The sequence below is a fragment of the Diutina rugosa genome (assembly GCF_008704595.1).
Source record: "Diutina rugosa strain CBS 613 chromosome Unknown scaffold1_size794362, whole genome shotgun sequence".
Lineage (NCBI taxonomy): Eukaryota > Fungi > Ascomycota > Pichiomycetes > Serinales > Debaryomycetaceae > Diutina > Diutina rugosa.
Window position 1 is genome coordinate 208,281 of NW_022995155.1, and position 25,404 is coordinate 233,684.

At 43.2% G+C, this 25,404-nt stretch overlaps 7 protein-coding genes across 7 annotated transcripts; 4 read left to right on the plus strand and 3 right to left on the minus strand. All coding sequences in view use genetic code 12, as the record gives it.

Moving 5' to 3' along the window:
* Positions 1-100: 100 nt before the first annotated feature.
* Positions 101-2,041, plus strand: DIURU_003404 (sugar porter family MFS transporter; the record flags this gene model as incomplete). The annotated part of the gene is made up of 1 exon (XM_034156163.1): positions 101-2,041. One exon carries the CDS (start codon positions 101-103, stop codon positions 2,039-2,041), a length of 1,941 nt encoding a protein of 646 aa, XP_034011657.1.
* Positions 2,042-2,797: 756 nt separating this feature from the next.
* Positions 2,798-4,111, plus strand: DIURU_003405 (ubiquitin-conjugating protein; the record flags this gene model as incomplete). Its single annotated transcript, XM_034156164.1, has 1 exon — positions 2,798-4,111. One exon carries the CDS (start codon positions 2,798-2,800, stop codon positions 4,109-4,111), a length of 1,314 nt encoding a protein of 437 aa, XP_034011658.1.
* Positions 4,112-4,343: 232 nt separating this feature from the next.
* Positions 4,344-7,853, minus strand: DIURU_003406 (transport protein particle complex II subunit; the record flags this gene model as incomplete). Its single annotated transcript, XM_034156165.1, has 1 exon — positions 4,344-7,853. The coding sequence occupies one exon, from the start codon at positions 7,851-7,853 to the stop codon at positions 4,344-4,346; it is 3,510 nt and encodes a 1,169-aa protein (XP_034011659.1).
* Positions 7,854-8,131: 278 nt separating this feature from the next.
* Positions 8,132-12,421, plus strand: DIURU_003407 (ubiquitin-protein ligase; the record flags this gene model as incomplete). Its single annotated transcript, XM_034156166.1, has 1 exon — positions 8,132-12,421. The coding sequence occupies one exon, from the start codon at positions 8,132-8,134 to the stop codon at positions 12,419-12,421; it is 4,290 nt and encodes a 1,429-aa protein (XP_034011660.1).
* Positions 12,422-13,841: 1,420 nt separating this feature from the next.
* On the minus strand, positions 13,842-14,888 carry PTP1 (tyrosine protein phosphatase; the record flags this gene model as incomplete). The annotated part of the gene is made up of 1 exon (XM_034156167.1): positions 13,842-14,888. The coding sequence occupies one exon, from the start codon at positions 14,886-14,888 to the stop codon at positions 13,842-13,844; it is 1,047 nt and encodes a 348-aa protein (XP_034011661.1).
* An 829-nt stretch (positions 14,889-15,717) lies between these two features.
* On the minus strand, positions 15,718-18,417 carry MNN4 (Mnn4p; the record flags this gene model as incomplete). Its single annotated transcript, XM_034156168.1, has 1 exon — positions 15,718-18,417. The coding sequence occupies one exon, from the start codon at positions 18,415-18,417 to the stop codon at positions 15,718-15,720; it is 2,700 nt and encodes an 899-aa protein (XP_034011662.1).
* A 2,180-nt stretch (positions 18,418-20,597) lies between these two features.
* Positions 20,598-24,482, plus strand: HYU1 (5-oxoprolinase; the record flags this gene model as incomplete). Its single annotated transcript, XM_034156170.1, has 1 exon — positions 20,598-24,482. One exon carries the CDS (start codon positions 20,598-20,600, stop codon positions 24,480-24,482), a length of 3,885 nt encoding a protein of 1,294 aa, XP_034011663.1.
* Between the last annotated feature and the right edge of the window lie 922 nt (positions 24,483-25,404).

Below are 25,404 nucleotides of genomic sequence, written 5' to 3' on the forward strand. Positions count from 1 at the left end.
ATGAAGCTTGGCGTTGATATCGAGTAATTCCGGGGATCTCTCCGAAGTTAAGGGGTATAAAGTTGCAGGATCTTTGCTGAGAATGGGGTGGTGAATCAAGATGCCAATGCTGTCAGAGTCAGCCGGAGTTCCAGGCGTAACACCGAAGGAAAAATTCGGCGTCACCGAACGAATCTCAAGCGAGGAATCACTCAATTCGATTTCAAAGGAAATCAGTGGAATTGAAGATGGTGGTTTGCCCAATCGTCAAGCTCCCGGAGGCGGTGAGCGTGGCAATTTACTCGCTACTTACAGCGAAGCTGAAACAATGGATATGGGAAGAAAATATGCCCAAGAACATGGCTTAGATCCCGAGTTATTTGCCAAGGGTGCGGCTGTAGCTCGTGCCCCCAAACTCTTCAATGATATGGACTTCTTGACGGATGAGGAACGCGAAGGGCTCCATCTAGAACAATCCAAGAGATATCATATTCCTCGCAAGATGGTAGAAGTGATTGCTCTTGGGTCAGTGGCTGCTGCAGTTCAAGGTATGGATCAATCAGTTATTAATGGTGCCACATTATTTTACCCTCAAGCTTTCGGTCTACCGAGGTTATTCGGAAAAGACGCCGATCTCGTCGAGGGTCTAGTCAATGGTGCTCCGTATGTATGCTGCGCAATTGCCTGTTGGACTTCGGACTATTGGAATCGTCACTTGGGTCGCCGCTGGACTATTTTTTGGACCTGTGCCATTTCCTTCGCTACTTGTTTCTGGCAGGGATTTGTGAACAACTGGTGGCATTTGTTTATTGCGAGATTTTTTATGGGAGTTGGTGTTGGGGTGAAAAGTGCCACCGTTCCAGTTTACGCTGCCGAGTGTGCACCAGCTCATATTCGAGGCTCATTAGTTATGTTGTGGCAATTCTTCACGGCGTTTGGTATAATGTTGGGATACGTGGCTTGTCTTGCGTTCTACTATGTGCCCGATCGAGGAATTGCTTACGGTTTAAACTGGCGGCTTATGTTGGGGTCCGCAAGTTTACCAGCAATATTCGTGTGTGTCCAAGTACCTTTTGTGCCTGAGCTGCCTCGGTGGCTAATGGGTAAAGGGCGCCACCAAGAGGCATTTGAAAGTTATTGCAAGATGAGAAAAGAGAAAATCAGCGCCGCGAGAGATCTCTTCTACCAATACGTCCTCCTCCTGGAAGAGCATCAATATGAGTCGTCGACGATTAAGCGCATAAAAGAAATGTTCACAATTCGTCGTAACCGCAATGCCTCCATTGGGTCATGGTTGGTTATGTTCATGCAACAATTCTGTGGTATCAACGTCATCGCCTACTACTCTCTGTCAATTTTTATCGAGGCTGGATTTTCCGTTGACAATGCTTTGATTGCTCTGTGGGGTTTCGGTATGATGAACTTTGTGTTTGCTATTCCTGCCATTCTTACTATCGATAAGTTTGGTCGACGCAATTTGTTATTGACGACGTTTCCTTTGATGTGTATCTTTTTGATCATTGCCGGTTGTGGATTTTTGATCAACAAGGAAACAAATCCGAATGGCCAGTTGGCAATGGTAATTATTGGAGTGTACTTCCACTGTATTGTGTATTCTTCAGGTGAAGGGCCAGTACCGTTCACTTATTCAGCTGAATGTTTTCCATTATACATTCGTGATTTGGGCATGTCTTGGGCCACATCTACGTGTTGGTTTTTCAACTTTATCTTGGCTTTCACGTGGCCCAGGCTTGTCACTGCATTTACACCTACTGGGGCATTCATGTGGTACGCCGGGTGGAATTTCGCGGGTTTCTGGTTGGTGCTCTTCTGCTTGTATGAAACGAAGTCTCTCACTCTTGAGGAGTTAGACGATGTATTCAGTGTACCGATGCCAATTCATGCCAAATACCAATTTGCAACGTTTATCAATGACATAGAGCGATGGATTTTCAGAAGGAAGATTCCCAAATTGGAACCATTTCAGGATTTGGCCAAAGAACGTGCTCACGGAGACAGTGATGCATTTGCAGGATATTATAACAGTAGCGTTAAGCACTAATACTTCGTATGTTGATTATCTACAAATGAATGAATGCCACCTAAATCATGCAATTTTCTCGATTTCATCAAAGAGCAGTATCCATAGTACTATGTAGGTGTTAATACGTAGGTTGGGTCCACTCGCACAGACCCACGGAATTTGCAGCTGCGATTACCACCGAGTTCGATCATCGCACATAACCGAAAATTCCTCGATCTCCTAATCAGCCAAATGGTGAGCCCCTATCTTAGCGAGTGTGCCACGCATAAATAGCTTCGACCACTTTTTCGAAATGAGCATCATTAATTGAATCAAAGCCCCTCACAAATATCTTACTTTCAAAAATCACACTCTGAGAATCGTTGGCTAGCATTACACAAGATACTAACAAGTCGAGGTTTGTTGTCGGTAAATCACTGCCCGTCAGGGCAAGAATGTGACTTGCCATCGGTAATGTCAAATGAAGGACCGTAATTAGTGCGTTTACTCACTTTACTGATAATCCAATAAGCACAGAATTTGGTAAATCAACTCTATGCTTGTAGCGCTATTTTGTATACCCTGGATATTGTTTGATTAATTCACCCTGCTGCATCATCATTCCGTCACAACACCCACTCGCACTCCCACTTTTCCTCCACTTGGCGACAGTCAAAACAATCAGGTTTTGCGGGAAACACCACTGTGGCGGTGGAGTCTAACCGGTTAAGAAATCCAACAAATACCAGCCGGGGACATCAACAACTTGTATTCTGGTTTCCCTCCCATATTGGCATGCCTGATAGTGCCACCGTTACCACACCAAGAGCCTTGTCATCCCAAAGCCACCTGTCGGCTCCGGGGCCCCTGAACTCTCAACCCATCGTCGGGGCGCTGGCGCTGAGCGGTTCCCAATACCAGCTCCACCACTCTTCTTCGAGCTCGTCCCCCAACAATAAGGATCTTCCTCGCCGTCTGAGTTTTGGTTTCAACAACTTCATATCTACTTTTACAAACCGTTTTCAAGACATGTCGAACTCCCCAACTATTGGCAATTTCCAAGACTTTGCATCCAGGGATCACCGTGACATCACCCTTACCAATCATCCTGGTATTCCTCGACCTCAAAGCGCCCGCACTCAACTGGCCCCACATCAACATACTTCAGCTCTGTCAGAGGATAGCAATTTAATGGAGGAGCTGCCACAATTCACACAGAACGGCACCGCCGAACCGGAATATTCTACTGGCGATCTGACATCTTCTGGAGTGCCAGTGAGCCAACCCGTGGTCGCCCAAACGTCCCCGCCTTCCATAACACAAAATGTTCAAACGATTCCCGAATCTGAATCCACAGCTCTGCCGATAGCGTCACCTACAGCAGAACCGACGTCACAGCTTGATAAGGATGGCAACTACAGCATTCGCCTTACGCCATTGATTGACCATTCATCCCTGAGTCTGGGTCTTTACTTTTCGCCAGTCATACGTAAGATCCTTCCAAAACTGCAAATATCTATTGGGAGATACACCGAAAAGAACAAGGCCGCTGCTCATGCACCTCAAGGCTCGCTGGCGCCTATCGTGTTCAAATCTAAAGTTGTTTCGAGAACCCATGCACTCTTTCAGTGTAATGAGGATGGTCAGTGGTTCTTAAAGGACTGTAAGCTGTCTCTGGGGACATTTCTTAATCATATCCGTCTTTCAAAAGCGGGCGAGGAGCTGATGCTCATGCCTTTACTAGACGGTGACATCATACAATTGGGGATGGACTATCGAGGTGGGACAGAAGAAGTATATCGCTGTGTCAAAATGAGATGTGAGTTCAACAAGCTGTGGCAACGGAAGGTGAATCAATTCAATTTGGAGATCCATAAGAAAATGCAGAGTTTAAGCTTACTGCAGAACAACAATCAAGCTGATCCAACAGAATGCGCAATTTGTTTGATGCGTATTGAACCCTGTCAAGCTATATTCATGAGCCCTTGCTCTCATCTGTGGCACTACAAGTGTATTCGCCCAATTATCATAAAACTGTATCCTCAGTTTTATTGCCCTAACTGCCGAACTATGTGCGATCTAGAGACGGATATTGAGGACGATGATTAATGTTCAATAAAGAAATGAGAAGATATAAATCCGATCTAGGCGGTTTGAGTGTATAGCAAAGTCGGCACAGATATCATAGTGCCACTTAATCTTGAAATGTAAAATGACTTAATTGGAGTCGAGTAATGTAGCGTGTGATTTGACTACTTCTGAACTGATTCAACTGTTCATGTACCAGAGATTGCTGGATAATATGGATTTTGATTTTGTGCTTTTGCCTAACTTATTAGTACTAAAACGTGAATGTGATACTTTCAGACTCAGGAACTATCAATAAAGTTTCCAGTCCGTTAGCATATGCAAAATCAACCAATAGATGAGGTTTTTCAGGTGAGTGCTTGATGAGAACTTTCGGTAAAGGAAGTTTACCTACCACAAGTGGTACAAGCACGAGTTCCACCATAAAAGGCGCCTCCTTGGGTATAAAAGTTGTTTTGAGGAGGCCCGTCACCAGCCAATTATCATCTGATGGAATAGTGAGTTCGAATTTGCAGTCTTTCCACTCATCACCAGGCCCTGTCCATTTGTCTATAGTTTTCACTGCCAAAGTCATCTTTATGGGTTCGCCAACAGAAAATTGCGATTTCCGATCAAAATTATAAGAAACAATCTGAAGGAAGTTAAGGATTGGCATCGGTACTGAGATGTGAAGTTTATAAAAGTCCAGCACACAAGTAGCCAGTGATTGAATAGTTGATAATACCGAAGAAAGCACCGGCATGATTTTCGAGGTATCCGGAATAAAATTCTTCAACTGCTCTTCAGACCAGTCAAGTAGCTCCTGTGCGTTGACAACTTTTACGCTGCCGTATAATGCATAATGATTGATGTCAAATTGTGCTTTCGACAAGATTTTTGTGCGACAAAGGTACATCAAAGATGATGCATCAATAGTTTCGAGGGCAGATTCCAAGGCTTCCAAAGTCACCTGCTGGCATTCTTTCTTTAAACTCATATAACTCACGTACAAGTCAAAGCATCGGGAAGGTGACAACTCAGATACCCGAGGTATAATCTTATAGAAAAGCGATGCCGGCTGGTCACTGAAAACCACGAGCTGGTTCAACTTCGGATATACGGGACTAACGATCTCAAAACTCTTGTCGTTATCCAGCAGAACAAGTTCTGAACTTAAAAGACGAAGCGGCAGCATTGCTTGCGAGGATCCAATTGTGAATTTCGAGTAGAGGAACTGGGCTCGAAAGGAGTCCTGCACGGTTACAGAAACCTCTAGCGTGATATCAACTGTACTGCTCATCGTGTGGGAGTGCCATTTGTCACCAGAACGATACCTTAACATCGCACCTAAGTTCACGAGTTTGTTGTCACTGTAATACGTGAAAGGGATTCGAATCGTATGAGTCAGATGAGGCGGTATGGGGTTATCCAATAAGATTCTCAGTTGAATCAGTAAAGTTACTCCAGGCGTCGCAGGTACAACTGTAACCTCGACATCTTCTAATTGTTCATCACTGCTGTGGATGCAAAAATTAACTTCAGTAATACCCAACTCTATCTCCTCTGTATTCGTGAATTCACACCATACAGATGATGAGTGTTGAAACATTCTGAGAATTACTTTTGATTCGTTTTCCCTTTTTTCCATCAAGCCTCCCACCGTGTCATTGGTAGCAGGAATGTCATTAACTGATAGAGTACTACTACCAGGCTCAGAGTGTTGAATTGTCAAATCCAGAGTGGTGTTTTTCGGCATGGGAAATTCTTTGGTGTATACCAAATTTTCGTAAACTTGAATCGTTAGCCGCTTTGGCTGAAACTGACCTTCCTTGAAATCTTTTGACCAGAGCTTTACTGTCTCAGTCGATTCGGAATGAATCTCGATACCCTCAGTGGTGAATTCAAGTTCCATCCCATCGGAATCCTCAAGAACTAACTCAATAGCCTTGAACTCTAAATTTAAAGGACTTCGATTTGGTATCGACATCTTGATGAAGTATCGATTTTTTTCACTTCCAATGAATGGTTTTATCTCGTATGCAAATTCCAAGGGAAACGTTAAAACACGATCGATCTTCAGCAGATAAGCCCTTATACGGTTCACTAATGATTCAAAATATTCATGATGCTTAATGGCTCCATAATTGTTCACACCGATGGAGTTTACAACTCGACCATGATGAAAAATCAGGAAAAATAATTTCAAAGTCCCCAAAGTGAGTTTCTCATAATTTTCATCAGTGTCATGGTGCAAGCAGTCAAGATATATTTCTAAAAGAAAGCCACCCATGAAATTCCAGCCTTTAGAAATGAAGTAGTCATACGAGTCTTGAATTATCAGAAGAGCTTGCTTATAATGACCTTGTTGATATGCCATGAGTGCCAAGTCAATAGACATAATATCAATAGTTTTTTCTCGACCCGATTTAACAAAATCCTTAATGATGCTTTCCGTCAAATTTTCATAGAATGCATAGAATGTTTCGGGAGTAGACATGGCATCGATGATTGGCTGGTAGGTGATCATCGGTTTCTCCTTTACTGGATTTCCAGAGCTGTGATTTGATCGTTCCTCGATAGAAACATCAGAAACTCCAATAACTGTGTATCCATAATAATTGATGGCAATGTCTTTATAACGAGACCTTTGAAATAATAGAAGCTCACCTCGAAATTCCAATATTTCGTGAAGGTCGTATTCATTCCCTTGCTTTGAGTTTTCGCCAATCAACTTCGCAACAAGTGGAAGCAGAATGTACTCATCAATCATTCGAATTGCAAACTCCGCCAACAATAGCGATTGTCGATAATTGACGAGGAGTTCACTGAGAAAGTCTATCAGCTTTTGAAACAACTGCAGCACGTAAATAGCCAGAATGGATATAGTGGTAGCATGTGTTGCTAACAGTTGTAGGAGTGCCAGCTGATTTGCAAAAATGGTACACAAGATGTCAAAAAGTTGAGGATCTTTTTCAGGTAAGTACTTATACTGAGCAAAAAAACGTTGCTTGAGTACTGGCAGAATACTGACTGTACTTTGTGGCGGAAATTCCTGTAATAGTGCAACAACGTCGTTGCTAGACATATCATTAAACACTTCAAGGGCGTCTTGGAACAAATGCATATCGTTCAAAAGTCCAGCAAGACCAAATTTTAGTCTGATACGTTCAATAGGCTTTTGGACTCTACCTTTCTCAGCTTGTGGGGGTGCCAATTCGCGGCTAAAATATGCGTACTTTTGTGAGAAGCTATCCACCAAAAGTCCCTTTAGGTTGACAATAACATCAGTTAACAATTCCGAATTGCCTTGCCTATACTTGCAGATTCTTGTCCGATCAAACGTGGGGGTAAACCCCAAGCCAGTCAACTCTTTACCCTCTGGTCCAAAGTCACGAAGTAACTTTCCAAAGTTCAGCACTTTTATGATGGTGCTTTGTTTTTCTTTAGAATTTGCGGGCGCCACATAAACAATCATCCAATCACCCGCTGGCGTTACCAATTGCTTGAGCCATTCTTTTATAAGTGGTCTTACTTGTGATCGGTATTCATCCAAGTTGTCGAACTTGACGAACATGATGCGAGCATAAACTGAGGCAATTGATTTTGCATTAGCCTTTGGTACTTCTTCGACCATTTTCACAGGTAGTAGAGGGATCAGTTGGACCGGTCTAGCTGCGTCATACTTCCAATGAAGACTGGTTAACGGAAATTTAGACTCGAAATCCTTTCTGGGATAGACAGAGAAGGGGTCATAAAACCCAACAGAAAGCATATCAGGATCCATTGTTACCTCAGTTCAAATACAACGATCAAAAAGGTTCAACTCTATAATGATGCGACGGTGTCAATTCGACACGTCCACAAACTGAATTTCCACAGGCAACAATCGATCTTCGGGGAACCCGTACAAGTTGCAAGGGGTTGAAAGGGAAAATAGTAGCTCTCACTCGAGTTCGGTTTTGATGGCTGATTCGTTGGCCAGGCTTGCAGACTTTCGATTTCACTATGCGCACTTTTCGTTGATGTCGAAACGACCACTGCCATCGTCTGCGCACTGGTACCATGCTGGGAGACTTGGGATGTAACCAGTTTCTGGTAACCCTTAACTACTTTTCAGCTAACCCCGATCTCAATAACATTCATGATGCGAACGTGGTGGTTGTACTCAAAGGTCTTGCTAAAAAGGATGCTACCACTAAAGAGCGTGCATTGAGTGATTTGATAGAGCTCATTGATGATATGGATTCATTCGATGAGCCCCTTATGGTTCTGTGGATTCAATCGTACGCAAAATTGGCCTTCGATAACTCTCGGCACGTAAGAATTGGCGCTCATACTGTGATGTCTTCAATGGTGAAAAAGGGTGGTAAAGCGATTGCCAAATATATGAAGCTGTTCGTTGCTCTATGGCTAAGTGGTCTTTTTGATAGTGATAGACTCGTTTCTCGCCAATCTCTTCAAAACTTGGAAGATGCATTTCAAGGTGATGTGTCGAAAATTGAAAAGTTATGGCACATTTTTGGGGACCAAATTCTGAATTTTTGCAACACCGTCGTCAATGTTGAATCACTGGACAGTATGTCGGATAAACGATACACAAAGCCCGAAGATGCAAAAGCCAAATATCAAAGAGTTGTTCATAGTGCACTCTCGATGTTGGAGAAGTTAGCTTTCAATTCCAGTGTGGATATTGTCGATGAAGTATTCAGAGAAAGTCAGTTGTGGGATACAATAGAAGAGAGTTTGGCTGTGGAATCTTTGTTTAACTCCTCACTCTTTAAATCCTTCATGAGTCTTGTAAAGTTTACGATTACGGATGCGAAGGTCTCAACCTCAACATACAAAACTGTTGCCAAATCTTTCGTGAAGTCGATTAAAATCAAAATCAAAAACACAGTGTTGATCTCTCAAATTATAATTCAATTATGGGATCTTCTTGTCGTTGCATCGAAATCTGCAAACCATAAACGCTCATTCTGGGAGTACGCTGGTCTGAAAAGTGAGAGCCGTATTATCGATTGGCTTAAAGTGGGTAGTTGCAACAGCGATCCTGTATATTACTCAATCGTATCTCGCTTTTTTGAGATAATATATTTGAAGAGTCCCGTCCCATTTGATTTTGACGATGCTGAGGTAGGCAATGTCATCATCAAGATATTTTTGAAACAACTAAAAAAAGCAATGGTTGCATTTTTGCCTCGAGCAATCAGTTGCACTATCAAGGTTGGCTCACTTTTCAAAGTTGATGAGGCTGCTTTAAATTTGATCATATACACTGCGATCGATAATATTGCCAAGTACCCATCCATCCCGCCTGAATTGGAACTTGCCAAGGAAGCATTGGTTGGGTGTGGTATCCCCAATGATTTGGTGCAGACATTAAAGGAGCAGTTAGTTAGTGAAGATGCACCTAGATTGATCCTTGGTGGCTACCAATTTGATTCCTCTCTTTACCGTGTGGTCAAAATTGTTAGCACGATATACCCCGATGTGGATATTATTGGGGACATTGAACAGCGAGTCATCGAAGGTGCTGATGCTCTGGCAGATCTATTTGATTTGATAAGTGACAGCTTACGTCAGAAGGATCGCACGATAAATTGTGAATTTGTGAATTTTTCGCCATCATTTATCACTCCGGATTTTGTCAAGCCTCTTCTCGATTACTTTTCAGCTTTAGTGGAGTGTTATCCAAAGGTCATAACAAGAACTTTGGTCAATGATTATTATCTTAAATTGTCCATGGATTCTCCCGAGAACGTGACCCCCTTTTTGATATCGGTGACAAAGGTAATTGATTTGCATGCAGAGAAGGCTCACTACTCGGATGAATATGCATTCATCACAAAATTAGCCACAAAACAAGAACCAAGCGCGGAAGAGTTGCAACTTGTGTACAGTTACAGCGATCAAGATCCCAGCATACGTGATGCGGTAATGAAGACGACAGAGCATCTGGAGAAGAAGCTACTCGCTTTCATTCGCTCAAACCCCACGGCAGCTTCCAAATTGAGTAATTTGGATAGAATTCTTCATGTCTCTTGGAGCCATATCGATGATGATTCAGTCAAAAAGTTTTTAGACTGTGTGAATCATGAGACTAAGTTTGCAAGCGTAATTAAATATGCCAACACTTGGCCACCGAATTTAAGTCTGGTGTGCTCTTATATCGGTGATTCAGAGGAATGGGCTCAGTCTTTCTTGACCTTTATCGAAAGCGAAAGTGATGTTGTCAAGTTCGAGGGTGTGGGGATTTCGAACTCTTTGGGAGCAGGTGTTGAACTCATATCTCCGAAAGGCACCCATGATCACAGCGATGACGTTATCGCGTTGGCTTCTCTTGTTGGCCAGATACCAAGCTTACCATGGTATATCAAAGGCTTATACCATGTGTACGTCCAAGACTATCTTTTTGTCAAACCCGTACAGGTGCAACAAACACGCATAGTGTTAGAGTCATTATCGTTTGCAAACTCGCAACCCTTGTTGAAAGCTATAATCAGTGATCTGCACCCCTTGTCCGTTTACTTGACACGAACGTCAGGATTCTCGTACCAATGCGCTCGAGTTTTGGTTTACAACTTGTTGAAAGAAATTGACTCCATGGACAATTCTAGTTTCAATGAATTTTACTCGGACGATTGGTCTAAATTTGAGCCATTCAAGCTTGCAACACTTTTGCAAGCTCTGACAAAGTTTTTTGGTTCTTTGACCTGGTTGCAAAACTATTTGTTTAGTGAAATGATTGGGATTGGTAACGAATCTGAAATTTTGACCCTGGGGCTAAAATGGCTCACGCTCGCCCTCTACTTCGTTGATGAAAACGCACTGCAACTTCCTCTTCAACGTTTGAACATGATTGTGCGGCAAATGAGTCGTTGGCTTGACCTGAGTATTGCATATGATGTCGAGTTTATACCGATCAGACTACAACTCACTCGATTAGCAATGGGATTTTACAGCACACAAGACGCCTTCCATTTCAAGGAGGTTTCAATGGCTCTCGTGGATGATAACTTGTCAATATGCACTACAGAGCCTCAACTTGTTGCTCTCCGGTTTTTCAGTCTTAAACTCATGACTATGCTTGGAAATGAGATGGATACAGAAGAGGTCGAAGATTTATTATTGTCGCCCGACATACAACAGTTCGATCGCGCGAACTATAATCAAGCTGTTGCGATGTGTCATCAAGCTGTTGAGCGTCTCTATCTTGTGGTTGATGTCAAAGGTAAGATTGAGAAATACATGGAGCTTTTAGCGGCGACTAATTCTGTGGCTATTGAAAGAGTTTGCGCTGGTGTGTTGGTTCCCGCTGTCTTAAAGAAACAGCGAACTTTCGTGATCGAGTTTCAATTGGACAAGAGTGAGGACAAAGTTGCTCATCTTCCCCAGAAGCTTTTGGATATAATAAGACTATATCGTTTCGATGTCAACATTGAAGATGAGCTGGCAACATTGACTCGTTACGTTTGGGCGTGGGTGATCCTCTTCGCCTATTTTGCAGATATTACATTTGCATTGCGTCAGGAATATTTGAAGCAGTTACGTTTAGAGAATGTCATTGAACCCATGTTGTCATACATTTTTGACCAGGTCTATGACCTAAGTGTTCTCAAGCTGTCTGTATTTTCTTTGGATCGATTGAGGGATTACGACTGCGTTGATGCCGGTAGAGCAGGTAATCTACAGGAGGAAATGGCGTTTGCCTTATTGCATTTATACTACCAGTCATGTGCTCAATTCGGTCCGCAGGTTCAACAATGGTATATGCTGATACGTGATCTTCAAGTCAAGAAGCGTGTCGAGAAGGTAACGCTGCTGTATGTGGCTCCCGAACTCCTTGGGGCCATCTTGGATGAAGTTACAAAGCAAAAGATAAAATTGGAAAACGATGACAACTTGAAGATCAAGGTTAATAGAGTGATCCATGAAATCAGACTGACATACGTGATTGACGAGCAGACAATGGAAATGATTATTAAGCTTCCTGCCATCTACCCATTAGAAAAGGTGGTTGTTGAGGGTCCCTTGAGATTGGGAGTACGTGAAAAGCAATGGAAGGCCTGGTTGATGGCTACCCAAAGTGTTATCTCCTTGACGAATGGTCTGATAACTGAAGCCATTGAAGTTTTCAATCGTAACGTGACCCTCCACTTCAGTGGATTTGAAGACTGTGCTATCTGTTACTCCATTTTACATCAAGATTTGTCGCTCCCAACCAAGCTGTGTCCCACCTGCAATAACAAATTCCATGCAGCATGCTTGTATAAGTGGTTCAAGAGCTCTGGTTCGTCCACCTGTCCCATGTGTCGTGGTCAGTTTAACTTCAGAAAACAGGCTTCAGCTTAGATCATTCCAAGATCATTCATTTTGTATATATTGGACAGCACTAATCCGTGGCAATACCCTGTTTGTATGTTTTACTTTGTTCGATTGCTTCTGTTCATTAGATCATTAAACATCTATATCTCAATAAAGTCAACTCGTTCGAAAGCTCCTCTCATTCTTTAAAAGTCCCTCTCTTAGTTCCAACTTTCTTCCCCTTAACGTGGTGACCATCGTAATCACCAAGGAATTGCCCAGCGAGAGCCAATGGGAGAACCACGAGAATACCAAAAAACTTCATGTCCATCAATTTGGGCGCGGTGGCTGGCTTTTATGAGCGTTTCGCACCCCTGGGGAAAAAGTATTCGCGCACACCCCTAGAATCGATTAGGACCTTGTATAAACACAATATCGGATCAAATCCCCGCGATGGTGGAATACCGCGTGCTTCATTGTATTAACGTTGGTCACTCTAAGGGTCGATAAATTCTACTTCTTAACGAGATCATATGAATCATAAACGAGGTAATGCTTCATATTCACATGTATGGCGGCTAAATAAGAAGTCCCAAATAGGAATAATTTTGAAGGATTCAAAACCGAAAAGGACATCATCCGTTAAAACCATATCTGTGGAAGGAGACAAGATGTGCCTTGATCACGGAACTTTCTCTGACTATAGAGAAGTCGAATGCAGCTGGACTATGAGAATTTAAATAAAAACTTCCGGAACTTGTGCAATCAAGTGACTTGTGCATGTCCTTCCATGTCCACGACTCAACATGGCTCTATATCGCGTGTCATAAAAAGGGGTTGCACCCACGCTAATTGCATTGCTCAATCCTATGCAAATTAACCTTAGTTTGAACTGATGATCATGCTCGAATATAATTATACATTTCGTTTCTCTGCAAAGAATTCAAGTTCAACGAGTTCCAAGCTATGTAGCGAGCAAAAAGCTTTTAGAGTTCGGATTTATAACTGCATAACGCGGCTGTCTTTTACAGGATGGATCGATTCGATCCGTAGTCTTTGGAGAAATAATTCGCAGTTGAGTTTACATGATAAGTTCTTTGCTGAAACAAGAAATGAATGCTCCAAAGCGAAGTTTACGTATCACATTAAAATCTATTGGCAACGGCGTACCACCGGTACCTTGATGAACAAATAGGATTTTATGATTAGAGAGCGACACTAGCATACATTATTTGATTGGTCGTAGATCACAACTCTAGCGTTTGCAGTTTGTCAAATAAGTCGCAGCTGAGTTTGGCAAACCCGTTCACAAGTTACCGTACCGAATTCGGTTCTGATGTGTGCATCAATAAGAGGTCGATATATACAAGTATTACGGTCTGGAACGAGTTAAAAGGGAATTCGAAATTACATTATTAATTATTAGCTCTATTCAGAGCAGTGTCCAAATATTTCGTTGCATCATACATCAAACTTCGAATGAGAGCTCCGAGTTGATTGGGTCATTAGAAGTCTTTCTCATTTGTTCGTAAACGTCCTCGAGCCAACGGTATTGGTAAACGGTTTGCACCATCATCATGCGGTGGTTACGCATTATCTCGACAATACTAGCAATTGGCAGTTCCGCTGTATTATTAATAGCATCCTTGTAAATGCCATACTTGAGTTGATCAACAGCGATAAAGGTACCAGTACGGCCTACACCGGCCAGGCAATGCACAATTGGTACTAGCTGAACGCCAGGATTCGCCACCCTCGACTCATTAATGGCATCCGAAAGTTCATACAATTCTGAGGCACTGGGGGGTACCTTCGCATCCAGCCAACGGGAATAATAGAAATGCTTCACCGTCTTGGTTTTGCCATTAGCCTCGAGAGTAAGGGTAGTTAATGAAAAGTTCCCGGTTTCAGCAACCTCTTCCAATATGTTCGTAATCTTCACACCATTCAAGTCGACGTCGTCTGCATCCAAGTCCCAGGATTGATTAGTCGATGGCCAGTATTGGTGGCATTTCACCATACTTTGCTCCATGAGAGGCGTCAACATGATGACGACAATAGTATCATTGTGTGCCTTCTCTGCTTCATTAAAAGCCATTGCCCAAAAGTGACTAATGGTTTCTGGCATAGGTCCTTGGCAAGCGATATATGTCCAATTATTGGGAAGATTGATGTAGCTTGCATTAATGTAGTCGTTTTGAGTCAGTGGAAGTCGAACTCGAGTTGCATCGTATGGCGAGACATTGCTATACCTGTTTCTTTTGGGGTTGGCACGAGAAGCACTCACTGAATATTCGTTCAGATTTAAGCGATCCTGATCAATCAAATTGAGTTCCCAGAACTTCCTATCGGCTGGCTTCATTGGGTATGGATTGTTATCCTTGTCAACCAATACAAACGATCGGGGGCGTTTTTGACCACACTGTTCTTGCGAAGATCGAGATTTCAGAGGATGTCCAGGAGATGCCGCAAGGAGGTTGATGAACACCCGCAATTTAATCTTAGGTGCTATCATTTCGCGCAAGCAGATTCACTAGAGTGAGCCAGCTTTTATTTAATAGGAATCTCTCACAGTTGCCGTCTTCACTCTGTGTTATTAACTTTTACGGGTCTGAGCTGACTTATAACAATAAGCCCATTACAAACAGCAAGGGCGGAACCCGCACTATACAGGGATCCGCGATGTCCGAATAAAGAATAAAATGGTCGACAGGGAGCGAAAATTGTCAAAGCCACGATGATGACGCCACTCACGACATCCTAAACTAGAACTACACAATAAGCTACGTTTATCACGGTTATTGGATTTCACTTGATTTAAGTTCTCATCTTTGTTTAGCTTGTTGACCTGCATAGAGTTGCGGAAGCATGACGGTCCGTATTATGAGGGTCATGATGACTACGTTGCAGAGATCGTGACATATTCAACGAGCACCGCCGCATGTGACAAAGCTAGAGACATCTTAAGAAAGCCTGCCGCGAATCGTCTCTCCCACTCAATACTCTAATCCCTCCGAATAATCAGATGTAATCTAGATGTCATGTTCAAAATAGAACTGCCCATAATGGGCTGATGTAACAATCATAAATCAATGAGGATGCTCCAAGTTTAGTTTGCTGCCACCGCGCTTTGTGACAGGAGCGCTAACGACAAATTGCCCTAGGTGAGAATCAAGCTAATCCATATGCAGTCCAAATATTACCTGTCGGTACCGTATAGGCGAGCTTACAACATTTCTACTGAATGAATGCCAAAATATGCCCGGAATTCAACTATAGTGGAGAAGTTTTGGTTTATACAGAAATTACCATAAAGATTAGCTAGCTAACTTTATATATATGCATCAATGCCAACGACTAGCGTCCATTTTCATATATTGCTGAACGCGAGCGGCATAGGTTTGACCTTCCACATGCTGTGTAAACATGAATGGGTCAATTTTGAGTGGGCTGAAGTCGGGTGCCTCTTTGACTAGATTCATCGTCAGCTTATCATTCAATAACCGCATCATTTCTTCCAGATGAAAATGAGTAAAGTCTGCGGTGGTATAGTATGATAAGAAGATTTCGTCTTGCTTCAAAAACATAAGCAATTCATTGGGTGTAAGCTCAAAAAGCGTCGTTAAGTCTTTATCATCAATGCCCAGTTTGATTTTCTTGAAGTTTTTCTTCTCATCCTCAGTAAGTTGATACGCTAAATCGAAACGTTCCTCATCATCATCATTATGGTTGCTGTACTTTTGAGCGAATGAGTGTCGAGTCGCCCAGCCTTGTTTATCTTGTAAGAAAAATAGAATATCATCTTCAGGAATCCACAACCGTAATTGAGGCATAAATACGTATCCCAGGTGCTTCTTACTTTGTAAACCCTTACTGTACTCTGTCTTCAAGATTTCGGTGAACTTTCGAGGAACGTAAGCGACTTCGCCTTCTACCATAGTTTTCCGCAAGGGTGAAAGCTCACTCAACAGGGAAAAGTGTTTGTTTCGACAATTGTAAATTTCGAGCTCTGAATTCGTCTCAAACGCGGGGGTATCCTTGTTCCACTCCTTCCGTAAACCTCCTTTGTAACGGTCAGGGGTGGCTTCCTTAGAAACTGCCAAACCTGTAATGTCGATGTACAACCCAGTGTCAACGTCAATGAACCGTGCATCGATGTTATTATTGCCGTTGCCCTTGTCACGTAATGCGATGAAAGTACCACAATCCAAAAAGTAACGACCGTACCCGTCATTAGCATCCTCAACAATCAACGTCTGATTAAAGTGAAGTGAAAGTTTATGCAAATCATAGATAGGCATTTGTACGTCAATGTCATTGTCCCAGGGAAACGCCATGCCATCCCAGTACCACAGCAAAAGCGAGCCATGTGCAACCCAAGTATTGATACCAACTTTACGGCAAAAACTCAAGAAGACACGCACCATGTGGTGAAGACTTAAAGTTTGTTCGTACAGGTTATAGTGAATGCCATTGAAAAATCTCCAATCGTAATGATCACCAATACCTCCGCCAAAAATCATGTTAGCCTCAGTGAAGTACTTTGGGACGGCATTCTTCAGAATCAACTCTTGGCCATATAAAAGGGAGTTCAAGTAACCTTGCTCAGTACGAGTAATCCCACCACGATTGGCCTTTTTCTGAAATTGGTCGATGTAGATCTTGGGGTTGTATCGAAAATGCTCCGGGTCCAAATAAACGAGGTAGTCATTCTGTACATGTCCGTGATTCAGTGGAAATTTTTTCTGTAACTTTTTGAATGACTTGGATACATCGATTTTGTTACTTTTCACATCCTCGAAATAGCTTTCTGGTATCTGATTGTAAAGGAGTTTACCTTTCTTCTGAGCAGTTCGGACTCTATACATCCCATCTGAGGTTAAGAATATGATTGATTCAGGTGGAGGAGCATGCGAATATAAGTAGGACTTGCCCATTAATTTCATCTTAGGGTCAGTCAGTCGACCACCAAATCGAAAAACATTGAATGAAGGATGAACCAAATTACCGTTATCATGAACGTTTTCGCCATCTCCTGTTTGAGGCATCTGGGCACTGGGGATGCAGTATTCGGTAATATTCTTGCTATCCTTTCTGTTGTACCTCTTCAGTAATCCACGCTTTTCATGTGCTTGATTTAATGGGACCGCCTCTTTGTTCTCATCGCTCTTAACTGCGTCATTCTTCTGCTGTTGTTCATTTGATTCGGAAGTATCAGAAATAGATGACTCGGGTTGTTTGGAAGGGTTTTGGGTTTCCCATTTCTTCCGTTCAGCTTCAATCGCGGCATCAATCTTGGCTTTTTCAGCTTTTTTCCGCTCCTCTTCCTTTTTCAATTCAGCTTCCTTCTTTTTGCGCTCTTCCTCTATCTTCTTATCCTCCTCTGCCTTCTTTTTGCGATCTTCTTCTTGCTTTTTCTTCTCATCCTCCTTAACCTTCTTTTCAACCTCCTTTGTTACATCAAGAGGCAAGCATCCCAGATCCATGGGATTGAGAATGTACTTGTTGAGAATGGACATGTCGACCCAATCCTCCCAATGGAAAGGAAGTTCAGCATCGGCATCACTCAAACGACGATTCTTCTCATTGCTCTTGTACCCCTTTGCCTGGAACTGTTTGAGCATGGCTTCATAATACATCGCCAATGTGAACCGAGGGTCAAAAGGTTGTATGAGTGGCTTCTTCAGATTAGGAGTGGTCTTTTGATAATAAGGGGGTAACTCAATCACCCCTCCGTGCTCATTCATCCCCGTCTCAACTTGCCATTGCAACATTTGCTCGTTGTCATTGGCCAACTTATCACGGTATAATTGGTCAACATGATGACTCAAATACTGTTCAGGATCATTTGCGGCCATGGACGCTTCCCCCATTTTGCTCAGCGACTTATCACCCAGGAGCCCAGCACTAAGGGTATAAATGTACAGGGCTGGCACCATCAGGGCTATGCGGGAACGAACAGTGGATGTGCTTATGAGGAGCACGACGACCACCAACACCACTGCGGTGAGCTGGAGATGCTTTTTTCGTAAAGCAAAGAACATCTGGTGCTTCCCGCAAGTTGTTGACAAGAGGAAAAATGTTTCCAAGAAACAATATTTGCATCCATGCAAGAGGCGATGATGGCAGCCATGCGGTTCTGTCGATGCGCGTTCCAGTGGGCAGGCGACAACTTACCAGGTTAAGGGGCGCTGTTAGCCAAGAAGTGGGGTGAATACGATAAACTAAATGAGCGGGGCGTGCTGGAGAAAATTTAATGGTGAACGAATTAATAAAAGCTTCCAGACTAAAACCGTTATGAAATCAATCCGGAAGTGGCTAGAATACGTTATTATCATCCAGTAGACGACTGTATAATCTAGATGGTCGCAATTCGGCTCGTGTGCGCAAAATTTGATGGTTATACAAGATTTCTTGGCGTGCGTCATCTTGCTGTTGATGAGTGGAAAAAGAAACATTTTAACTAGTCGATCCGTGTACTTGAATATTCAATGCTCGAGACCGATTAGTTTTACTTCCAATTGATTGGTTCATTTGCTTGTAGCGTTTGATTCCATCAAGGCCTCGTCACCTCTGTGTCTCTTCGTGACCCGTTGTCTGCCACGCGAATCTTAGCAACCTCGGGCGTTTCCGCGTGTTGCCCGTGACTTCAGATACGGTCTATTTCTTACAAAAGGATTGGTCTACGATCTAAGAATAACTCAAGATATATCGGCGCTGAATCTTAAGTAATGGTATACTTGCCAAGTCAATGTCTTAGAAGTTTTCGTTATGAGCGATGACTGTTAATTTACGAATCCAGGGTTGCGCTAGCTGTACTTAGGTGCCACACATCCTCTCTAATTTGAGGCGCCTAGACGATTATTAATGCCAAGGCTGAATCTCTCGAAAGAACTTTAGTTCAAACATGATCATTCTGCTCGAAGATTTACACGAGTGAAAGAAGAAAACCTGGCCAGTCGCTCGTCGCGCAAAGCTATTTTTGCACAACAATCTTTGAAACACGCTTTGGCTTCTGTATCGCGGCTTCCACAGTTGAGAATGCCGTGCGAGAGCCTCATATGAGATATGGGAGAACTTGTTAAGAATATGCAGGCACATTCAGACGCTAAGACATTTCGAACTATGCAACCTAATACACAAAGATAGCGAACGCACTCGATAAATGCGTGCGATTCGTGGCACTCTAATATTATGGCATTCGTGTTCGTTGCACACAAGCTTTCTTTTCGATATAATCTGACAAACTGTAGCATGCTTCTGCGGGTTCTTACTTCCAAATCTACTCATTCTTTTGCCATACAGCTTAAGTCCGGTTTGAAGTGTATCATCGTCTATAATCAAAATTCAAGTTGAATTGGATGATTTCCATCGATTTCAAATCGCCCTATCAATTTCCGTCTCGATAGTGTTTCCTTTTAATCTTGTACTGCTTGCAGAGACTAACGTTGATGAACTTCTAGTACAATGTACGCCAGTTCCAAAAATGAGTTGATTGTTTAGCGTCGTGCGATTCATCCCATGAGCGTAATTGTATGTGCTTGCAATTAGATTGCATTAGTAAGCTCACTGATTTAGTAGGTTGCAGCCACACTTGAAAACGAATCCCGCTCAATGTAACATGTGTCTATGGGGAAGAGGCTCTGTAATAAATGTTGATATGTTCTACCATTCTTTGGTGAAGCCGCTTGTGCTCCACTCAATGCGCGAAAATTTCTTGACCGATTCGTTTTCGCGGCCAGGATAAGGGCATTTGGGATCAGTTGAAAGTTTTATATAGTAACCAATGACGTGGCTCATATTTCATTACGTACTACCAGAATGACTTGAGAGCAAATGAAATTGGCACTTGCGTGATATTGTCTCGAAGAAGTCGCATAGTTGTCCATCCAGATTGATCTTATCTACGTGAAGCATTATTGTCCATCGACTGGGGAGCGCTGCAGAGTACAATGCTTAAATAATTTATATGATAATCGACCAATAACCTTAATGCTGTTGTCAAATATGTAATAGGAGCCAGTACAAATTATCCGTGGCACTCTCTCTGTCAGGCTAGAGACTTAATCTTAGAAGTGAACTATTTGGACATAGCCGCTGGCACCGTGCGCGACATGTGGCGCACCCCTCACCAAGCCACATCTGGTAGCGCGTGTCCGGCAAATCACCTCGATTTTGCCGTGAATCAGTTAAGAGGGGTCATCAGGCCGGACTAGCCGCAATTATGAGTTCAAAAGGTATTAAGATTGCAATTGATCGAGGAGGGACATTCTGTGACGTGATAGCCAAGATTCCAGGTGAAGAAGACTACGTTTTCAAGCTTCTCTCTGTTGATCCTCAAAACTACAACGATGCACCTACTGAAGGTATTCGTCGGGTGCTTGAAAAGGCAGAGGGCCGGTCCATTCCTAAAGAAGAGAAGCTTCGCCTTGAGTCTATTCACCTGATCCGAATGGGCACAACCGTTGCCACAAATGCACTTTTGGAAAGAAAGGGTGCGCCTGTTTTATTGGTCACAACAAAGGGTTTCGGTGATATCTTGGAGATTGGCAACCAGACTCGCCCTGATATTTTTGATTTGACAGCAAAAAAATTAGGAAAGCTTTATTCTCAAGTATTGGAAATCGACGAAAGAGTCACCGTCGATAGTTTTAGTGAAGGCGGCGGGTCGATGTTGCCTAACAAAACTGATGACAATGTCCTTCAAGGCATCACCGGGGAACCTATCCGAATTCTCAAATCGCCTGATTATAACGCCATTCGTGCGCAGCTTCAAGAAATCTGGAATAAGGGCCAAATCAAGCTGGTAGCATTGAGTCTTATGCATGCCTACGCGTTTCCGGACCACGAAGCGAAGATTGCAGACATTGCCCGGGATATTGGTTTTGAAATTCTGGTGTCCCATCAATTACAACCAATGATCGGCATGTTAAACCGTACGCTGAGTACAGTTGCTGATGCTTACTTGACCCCTGTGATTAATGAATATCTCCGGGGTTTTGGAAAGGGCTTCGAGGGAGGTTTGGAGGCTTTTGGAAATAAGTTGTTGTTTATGCAGTCTAATGGCGGTTTGTGTCCATGGTATAAATTCACGGGACTCAAAGCAATCCTTCTGGGCCCTGCTGGCGGTATGGTGGGGATTGGCCACACTTGCTACGATCATGAGTCGGCATTGGCTACTATTGGATTCGACGCAGGTGGGACATCAACCGATATTTCACGTTATCTGGGCTCACTCGAGCATATCTATGAAACAGTTGTGAGCGAGGTCTCTTTGCAAACACCTCAACTTGACATATCAACCGTAGCTGCTGGTGGTGGGCTGATGTTATTCTGGAAAAACGGCATGTTTGTGGTTGGACCGGAATCGGCGGGTCTGGATCCTGGTCCTGTCTGCTATCGGAAAGGTGGACCTCTCACTGTGACTGACGCGAATCTACTACTCGGGAAACTTATTCCAGAGCACTTTCCTCTGATATTTGGTCCAAATCACGATCAACCTTTAGATGTTGAATTGACCAAACGGAAATTCAATGAGCTTACAGAAGAGATCAATCGTGACAAGGTGGGTCCAAAATTGACGCCTGAACAAGTAGCTAATGGTTTTCTTACGGTTGCAGTCGAACTGATGGCCAGACCAATTCGAACAATAACGGAGGCAAAGGGCTACAGTACGAATAATCACAATTTGGCCTGTTTTGGAGGGTCAGGTGGTCAATTTTCGGTACCGCTCGCCAAAAATTTGGGTATCGCACAAGTTGCGGTACACAAATACCTGTCGCTTTTATCAGCATATGGCATTCTCGTTGCTGATATTGTTATTGAGAGACAAGTACCAGTGTCAATTATTTACACCAAAGGCAATGCAACTATTTCTTCCAAAATCGAAGAACTTGTTGTCGATGCCAACAACGAATTTGAGGCGGAAAATTTGTCGGGGTCTAAACAAACCAATATCTTATTAAATATGCGCTATGAAGGACTGGACACACATTTGCTCATTAACTATGATCCTGCCCAAGACCAGGCTGAGGCCTTTGTTGCTCGTCATCGTCAAGAGTTTGGATTTTCTTTGGATCGCCGAGTTATTGTGGATGATATTCAAGTTTTGCTTGTTGCCACCGAAGTCGAAGAGGAAGTTAAAGATCCATTTGCTGAATTACGCAAGAACCGGCATCATCTCAAACTGGTGGCTCCAACCGAATGGACCAAGACATATTTTGACAACGCCTGGCACTCGACTGCTGTGCACAAATTGCACAGTTTACCAAAGTACACCACAATCCAGGGACCTGCCATTCTTTTGGATGATACTCAAACCTTGGTTGTTGACCCGCATGCATCGGCGATCGTTCTTGAAAGTCATGTTCTCATTGAAGTTGAATCGAGTAAACCTCCTCCATTGTCCCTGACGGAAGTAGATCCCATCCAATTGCTGGTGTTTGGCCATCGTTTCATGCTGATTGCTGAGCAAATGGGGAAAACGCTTCAACAAACCGCCATATCTACAAATATCAAAGAACGCCTTGACTTCTCGTGCGCTTTATTTGATGTAAATGGTGATCTTGTTGCTAATGCCCCTCACGTACCTATTCACCTAGGGGCTATGCTGTTTGCGGTTAAAGCACAAATGGAAATTTGGAAGGATAAGTTAGAGCCCGGAGATGTTTTAGTTACCAATCACCCTGTTGCTGGTGGATCCCATTTGCCCGATATTACAGTCATCACCCCCGTTTTGGACAACAACAAAAGGCCAGTTTTTTGGACTGCTCTGCGTGGCCATCATGCTGACATTGGACTGATCTCGGCAGGGTCTATGCCACCGAACTCAAAAACTATTTACGATGAAGGTGCAGCAATTAAAACACATAAACTCTGTGTCAAAGGCGAGTTTGACGAAGCAGGGATTACTCGATTACTCGTGGATGAGCCAGCAAAGCAACCGGGTGGACTGGGTACTCGCACTTTGAAAGATAACATCAGCGACTTGAAAGCACAAGTGTCGGCTAATTTCAAGGGCATTAGCTTGTTGCAAGCTCTCATCGAAGAATATACCTATGATGTCATCGCGTTGTATATGAGTGAAATCCAAGCTACAGCTGAGCTACTGGTTCGAAACTTGCTCAAGTTGGCACATAAAAAGTTTAGCGGGAAGCCTTTGGAAGCGATCGATTATCTCGATGACGGTACACCAATCGCGCTCAGTATCAACATTGACCCTGAAACCGGATCGGCAACATTCGATTTTACTAATCTGGGAGATGAAATGTATGGCAATTTGAACGCACCGAAAGCCATTTTATATTCAGCGGTATTATATGTGTTACGGCTGCTTATTTCTGAGGATATTCCGTTGAACAATGGTTGTTTACGGCCAATTACATTTCTTACTAGAGACTGTCTGGTTGTTCTGCCGCTGGCTGATGCTGCCGTGGTTGGTGGGAACGTGGAAACCACTCAACGTATTGTCGACGTGATGCTCAAGGCCTTCGAAGCTGCCGCTGCGTCTCAAGGTACTTGCAATAACTTTACATTTGGAATCAACGATGGAAAAGTGTCGTTTGGTTACTATGAGACCATTTGTGGTGGCCTGGGTGCTGGTCCAACATGGCATGGCCAATCGGTCGTTCAATGTCATACTACCAATACCAGAATTACCGATTCGGAAATGTTCGAAAAGCGATACCCTGTCGTGTTGCATGAGTTTTCTGTTCGCCGCGGTTCCGGTGGTGATGGCAAATTTCATGGTGGTGATGGTGTGATAAGGGATATCGAATTTACTTACGACGGTCTCGAGGTTAGCTGTTTGATGGAAAGAAGAGCTATGGCTCCGTTCGGGCTTCTTGGAGGTAAAGATGGTGCTCGCGGTCGCAACATATGGAAACGCAGGCTGCCCAATGACCCTGAGATATGGCGTCAATTCAATCTAGGTGGGAAATGTACCGTCAAGGTTAGTTCTGGTGACCGGGTTATCATCATGACCCCTGGAGGTGGCGGGTTTGGGGATGTTGATGGAGATGATCAACCAAAATTCGCCATCAACCCTCTGCAACCTACACGTTTGACTGGGTCGGTTGCAATGCGTTCTATGCACCAAACCACCAACTAAGACACGGTGTTCCACCATGAACCCTTGTGATATGATGCGGTGGATCCTTTGATGCATCACTCTCATCTGAGCTGAAACAGTGGAAACCATATATACATATATAAGTAAAATACGTAACAGACTCCTCAATCAATGAATCCATCGAACCTAGTTTTCCTAGTTGTTACAGCTCTTACTGCTACTATCACTAGCATTCCCGTGGAGTGTCTTATGATGGCCTATGTTATGAGTGAGGGCGAGCAAATATTAACGGGAACCTGGATGGGTCGAAATGCAATCATGATTGTCCAACCAAATTGGTATACACTGAACACTGACTCAGAAGTTGAAAGTGTTGTCACAACTACTGTCACGTCGATAACTGTCGTTCAGCCAACAACTACAAATTCACTTGACGTGGTTCCGGCTAGTTAGGTTAATAAATTTTTTAACTTCTTTGAAACGGAATGTGGGTTGCATATGTGTGTGTTAAACCTGCGCTTGAAACCCAGCGCACTTGAGACGTCGTGTGGTGCTATGGACCTCATTAAGCAAACAATCTGGCGCCACGATCCCTTAGCCATTGATACCTCTATTCAAATATCCATTCTCTTAAAAGTCGTTGTGACTGCGGCTGCTCTATGCTCTATTCAAATCGTGTTGTTCTGTGTTCTCCGTCCTTGGTTTCCTTCGGTGTTTCAGCCGCGAGGAGGACAGACTAGCTCAAGATGGGGAATATGGCTTCAACCTATGGTTGAAATGAACGATCATGTAATACTTTCATCAATGGGACTTGATGCATATTTCTTTATTCGCCTACTTCAAATACTACTTGGGTACTTCACCGTTGTAGGATGTCTCAACGCAGTGGTTTTGGTGCCAGTGACCTACAGTGCGAAAACCCAAGAACCATTCCTTGTCAAATTGAATATTAGCAATGTCC